The sequence below is a fragment of the Phaethon aethereus genome, assembly GCF_964289735.1.
Source record: "Phaethon aethereus genome assembly, chromosome: W".
Taxonomy (NCBI): domain Eukaryota; kingdom Metazoa; phylum Chordata; class Aves; order Phaethontiformes; family Phaethontidae; genus Phaethon; species Phaethon aethereus.
The window spans coordinates 5291729-5297728 of record NC_138581.1 but is presented as its reverse complement, the minus strand read 5'-3'; the positions used below and the strand labels follow the sequence as shown (position 1 = coordinate 5297728).

The 6000-nt window shown below is 56.2% G+C and overlaps 1 protein-coding gene across 1 annotated transcript in view; it reads left to right on the top strand.

The window, feature by feature from the left end:
* Window positions 1-3939: 3939 nt before the first annotated feature.
* Window positions 3940-6000, top strand: part of LOC309415191 (E3 ubiquitin-protein ligase ARK2C-like) — a gene marked incomplete at its 3' end in the record, with an annotated part of 48620 nt that continues 46559 nt past the window's right edge. Inside the window, exon 1 of the mRNA XM_082012638.1 lies at window positions 3940-4082. Within this exon, the coding sequence (XP_081868764.1) occupies window positions 4022-4082 (61 nt within the window). The 5' untranslated portion in view covers window positions 3940-4021. The remainder of the gene's footprint in view (window positions 4083-6000) is intronic.

Genomic DNA, 6000 nt, shown 5'->3' with positions numbered 1-6000 from the left:
TGGGCACTGGGTCCCTCCGAGCAGCTGTGAGGTCCCGAAAATCCCCACTCTTGGGAGAAGAGGGAGAACTGCCTCCTATTTTCCTCCAGAGAAAGTCCTGGGCTGCATATCTGAAATCTGCTCTGGCAAAATGGGAGCACGGTGTTTTCTTTCTCACCTCCCAAATGGCTGTTCTTTGGATGTCTTTTGACATCCAAAGATGTTTTACCTGTTCTCTTATTTTCTCCCCATAAAACTGGAAAACTGAAATGCTGAAATGTTTCATTTTCATTTTAAGCTAATGCACAATGATTTTCTCTACCTCACCTCTCTGTTTTTTAGAGAAAAGAGAGAAAGAAAGGGGGTAAAAGGCAGAAGAGAAAAAAATTACTGGGAGAGAGAAAATAAAAGAGAAAAACAAGCATAGATTAAATGTCAGTGTAAATAAAACTCAAATAAAGCCCTTTCATGAACCAGAAGCCCCTCACTTTCTGGCTCCCCACCTGGGTTTGGGATGATGTCACTCCCAGTCACAATACGATGCTATGGTGTTTGCTGGAGAGATTTCTCCTGCTTTTTCACTCTTTCTCCATCTGTTCTTCATTTTGCCTTCAATTTTTCCACCTTCACTTTTCTCTGTAGGTTGTCCTCTTCAGTAGTGGTCTCCCAAGCCCAAGAGGCTTTTTGTCTGCCCCATCTAAGTCTTGAGACCCTCAAAACCCCAAACCTGTTCTTCTTAATGGGATTTGTAAGACCCACCATCCTTCCCACCACACTTGCCCTAGAAGCACCACCAAGGATCCAGCCATGTCCATGCCGTGGTTGTATCACCATTGACATCAAGACGTGCTCCTATGGAAGTTGTTATCCAAAATGTAGCTGAAGACCAGAAAACAATCAAAGGCTCAGACCATCTAGCAAAGAGATAGCGCCGTCCACATGCTTCATCCCCACCAGGAGCGAGACATGGTGTCTTTTCATGCCATCAATCCCCTTGCTCCTCCTCCTGCAAACTGATGAAAGGGCTGCTGGGGGTGTGAGATGTCCTTCTAGAGCAAACTGCGGCTTCAAAACCGCTGGAAAAAATCCTTCACCAGGGTTTTTCTGCTGTCCTGCCAGAGGTGGCCAAAAAAACCCGAGTTCGAAGGATGTTAGGTCATCGGTTTTTGAGCCGTTTGATCCCATCCTGACTTCTCGAAGGATTTCACCCAGCTTGGTTTTGCAGAGAAGGTGAAAAATCCCATATCATATCAAAATTACTGAGGGCTTTGAGGTGGGCAGAGGGTGAGTGCGAGGTCTGGCAACGAGCTGAGAGTTATGGTCACCCCCAGATCTGCCTGAGGACGGCGGCTGATGTACCGAACATGCCATACTTCTCAACTGCTCTGTATCGCATTTATATTTCTTGAATATCCACCATGCTTGCCTGGCTAAGGGGAGAAACCTTCCCCGTGGGACCAAGGGGTGAGGCAGCCCTGGCACCCTGATGCCTGTGTTGCAGCATCTCCAAAACATCTACTCCATAGGCACACTGGTGGCACGTGTGACATCCATGAGGCTGGAGGGCGTCATGTTGGAGAAGAATCTCATGGTGTTAATTTTTAAAGACAGCTTGGGGCAAAAACGGGATGATGCCTTACATTGGAGGTGCTGGGAGCCCAAAAGCTGCATTGGGGAGCACCAACAGGCACCGGCCATGTGGGCAGGAGGAAGCCAAGGGCTAATTTTAACATCACCCTGTGCCTGCGGCATCTGCGTGACACGCAGAGCCCCAGCGGTGATGGATCGGGTGTCCCGGGGAGGGGGGCAGCGTGCGCGGATGAAAAGCAACAGCAGCGAGGGCTGAGCCCCACGAAATACCCGCGACAACTGCCGCGGCGGGGCTGGGGGCCGCGGGAGCAGCTGCCGAAGGCAACCGGAGCCGGCAGCGGGGCTGCAGCGCCCGGCCCGGGACCAGCGGCGGCCTCAGGGGACGGCGGAGGGACGGCGGGGTGCTTCGCGTGGTCCGTGCGCGTCCCGAGCGTCACCCGGGGCGCGTCCCGTCCACAGGCGAGTGGAGGCAGGGTGGAAATGCCTCCTTGGCGATGTTACCCCTTCCTGGCTTTTTAGAGCTTGAAGCCGTGTCCCTTTGTAGGGCGTGTTTAATACCGCATAATCAAGCAGATCGCACCTTGCTGCTGGGAACGATTTCTCGCCGCTGGCAGAAATGGGTGGAAAGCAGTAATTTTTCCGTGCACCGCAAAGGGGAAGCATTTTTTTACGGCATAGGCATGGGAAGAAAAAAAAAAAAACAAAGAAGTTTGCTCCTTCCTCGGACATACCCGTGCTGGTATGGACGACGCGTGGTACCCGCAAATACCAAGTGTTGCAAAGTGGGTGAGAGAAGAGGACAAGATCCAGTCGTCCCCCACGGAAATCCCCCACGGCAACCCCTCCTGGAGTCAGCACAGCCCCTTGGGAGACACAGAGTGGGGCGAGGCAGGAGGGAAAATCCAAACTAGGATGCATTCGGGTGGGCACTGGGTGGCAGCGGGCACCTAGGACCTCTCCTGCTCCCATTTGAGGGGAGCTCTGCGCCGCAGCGGTGTGAAATCTTACCCAAAAGAGCCCTTTTCGGGTGGATGTCACAGCTCCGAAGAAGGCACTGAGGGCGTGCAGGCAGCTGTCCCCGCGCCGGGCCCGGCATCAGGGTTAAGCGGATCCAGGTTGCCAAGCCGCTGTTTTAATTCCGATCAAGGAAAAAAAAAACAACCAAACAAAAAAACAACAAAACCAAAACCAAAACCAACAACTAAACCCAATGACAAGCCCAATGCAATAATCCGGGCGAACAAATCCGTCGCACACGCACGTTAGGAGGCTGCCGAGCGCTTAAACCTGCCAGATGCACGGGATGGATAAAGTTAAGCGGGGATTAAGGGGGCTCCCCGCGGCGGGACAGCGGCCGGCAGCGCGGGGGGGGGCGCGGCAAAACCAGCCCCCGGCCTGGCCAGGGCGGAAAGGCCACCCCAAAAACGGGTTCGCAGCACGGCAAAAGGCTTCCCGGGCCCCTGCGCCCCGGCAGACCCCCCCGCCTCCTGCGCAACGGGGTCATTCCCGCTTCGTTAAAACGGTTTTAAATAAACAGGGATGAGCTTCCGGTTGGAGTTTTTTTGGGGGGGGGGGGCGGGGGTCCTTTGTTAAGCCACGGGGGTTCTTGACCCAGGAGGAGGGCGGCTGGGCGCCCCGCGGGGGTTCCACGCGCTCTTCGCACTGCTGCGGGCTCGGCCGGAGCCATTTCGGGTCAGCGCTGCCCCGACGAGTAACTTCAGCGGTGACCGGGGCGTCAACACCGCCGGGCGCCGCGCGCCCGCGGGGGCGGGGCCGAGCCCCTCCGCGCTCCTGCCCCCGTCCCACCCGCCGCTTTGGGCCCGACTCGGCGCGCGCTTCCCACGCGGGAAGCTTCCCGCGTCCCGGGGCGCCGCGGGCGCTGGCTGCGGGCCTCGGGGTGTATGTGTGCGTGTGTGGGATGGTGCCCGCGTTTTGCGTGTGGCTGCAGGCCTGATGCGCGTGCGCGCCCGTACGCGTGCCGTTAGTTGCGCGTGTACACGTGCGCGTGTGCACGCACGCTGACGTGCGCGCACGTGCCCGAGTACGTGCATGCAGGCGCGCGTGCACGCGTCCCTGCGCCTTTACGGGTGCAGTGCCTGGGGGCGGGCGCGCGTCTCCGCCGCCGCACGGGCGCGCATGCGCAGACGTGCCTGCACAACGTGCACCTGCGCACGCCCGCGTGCACCCGCGCGTGCACGCGCGCGCCCACCGCCCCTCGCCCGCCGCGGGCTCGCGCACGGCCCGCCCTTCGTCCTCTATTGGCCGGTGCGTCGGTGGAGGAGGGCGGGGCGTGGCGGCGGCGGGGGGCGTGGCGGCCGGCGGTCGGCGCGCTGCCATTGGCGGCGGGCGCCTTTGTGTGCCGGCGGAGCGGGCGGCCGCCACTCGCCGCCGCGTCGGAGGGGCCGGCGGGACCGGGCCGGGCCGCGCCGCGCCGCGCCACAAAGGCCGCAGCATGGTCCTGGTGCACGTCGGCTACCTGGTGCTGCCCGTCTTCGGCTCCGTGCGCAACAGAGGTACCGCGCCCTGCGCCGTGGTCGCGGGTTCGCGTCCCGGGGTGGTGGTCGTGGTGCGGCGTGGGGAATTGTGTGTGGGGGTGTGTGGGCGGGCGGGGGCTCGGCCCAGGCTCCGGGTCCCCCGGCAGGAGAAGGGGTACCCCTCCCCGCCCCCCCCCGCGCTCCAGGCGCTATTGTCAGGTCGGCGGTGGGGGCGAGTCCGCCTCACTCCGCGGGCGCTCAGGGCTCCGCGCATTCCCCCCCCCCCAGCCTCAGCAGTACCCGTTCTGGGGGTTCACCCACCCCCCTTCCCGTCCCCCGGGGCCGCCCCGGCCCAGCTCCCGCCTGCACCGCCAGTCTGTGCTTCGGTAGATCCATTTTCCTTTATTTTTTTCTTTTTTTTATTTTTAATTTTTTTTAAACCTTATTTTATTTTTTAATTTAACCTCCCCACCTCCTCCTCCCCACCCCGTCTCGCCGTCTAGCGTAGCCACCAGGCCATTTCAGCGTAGCTGTAGACGATAACAGCCATTTTTGTACCTCCATCCTGTTTAGCTGAGTACATTGCACTGTAAATTCCTGTTAAGTGGATTCATTTTGCCGTGCTCGTTGGGCGCAGAGTCTCCTGGGGGGGCTTCGGGGAGGGCAAACACCCCCAAATTGCGGCCAAAACACCCCACTCCCCCCACCCCCTCTAAAATTAAATGAGGGAGGGGAAATCCCTCAGGGAAGCGTAATTGGCCTTAATTCCAAAAGCAGGATTGGAAAAGAGGTGGAGAGTAAGATTCGCGGTACCCCCCGAAAGCTGCTGGGGAGAGTCTCCCGCAAAGGGGTGCAGCATCCCTGCCCACAGCTGTCCCCCGTGGGCGCCCGGCCAGCCCCGCGCTCCACCGCCTCCCCCCCCCCCGCCCCGTCCCCATCAGCCACAAGTGTCCCGTCCCCGCTGCGCGCCCCCGGCGTGGCGCGCGCCCCCTCCAGCGCTTGCTCGCGGAAAAAGGCGACTGGCAAAATGGTTTTCCATTAAACAGGGATAACATTTTTTTCTGCTGTGCTGAATTACTTCCTGTTCTTATTTTGTGGGTAATTTTCTGTATCGAATATCCTTTGGTTGTGTATCTTCACCTTTTTCTTGTACTAAAACTAAAGCATGGTCTGTATTTTTTTACATTACCTAGTTTCTGATGTAAATCTCTCTGTAGAGACATACCCTGCTGAAATGTAATGTGCTGTAGCCTATACATCTGCTCAGTGTACGCTGCTTTTGTTCTGTTGCCCTTCCATAGCATGGTGGGCCTTGCCTTTTTGTATTGTGTGCATGATGACATTGTTACACACGATTCCACTAATACTAATATACGATCTCTCAATAAAGAAACTAGTTTTCCTATATTAACCTAGTGTGCTTTTTCTATTGCTGTTTTCCCATTTATTGTCGTATCCTGCTGTTTAGATTTTTTTCCTTGCTTTCTCCCCATCGTGAGGTTGGAGTGAGTGGATTTTTTTTTCCCCCCATAGTGCAGATATGGGGGCTTTTTAATACATGATTTTTTTTTTTCCCCCCTCTCCTATCCCGTATCTACCCTCAGCATTAGTCTGTGTGTACATACTCCTTAGACGCACAGTCCGTATTACAGAATTCTGTTTTACCGCAGAATAACAAAAAAAAAAAGGTATATAAATCCAAGCCCTCGTTATTAATCAACAAAACAAAAAAAAAGCTATTTGATGAAGGGTCTGCTGCTTATTTCATTCTAGTTACAACATTACACATTCCTTACCAGAGTGATACCAAAACGAGAGGGATGACCTCTGGATGGATTGGGGGGGGGAATTATTTTAGTTGGGGTTTTTTTTTTTTTTTAAACTCTGATTAACAGGAGGTAAATGACCCTGGGGGGGTGGAAAAAAATCCCTCTAAGCCATTAGCTGTGTATTTAAA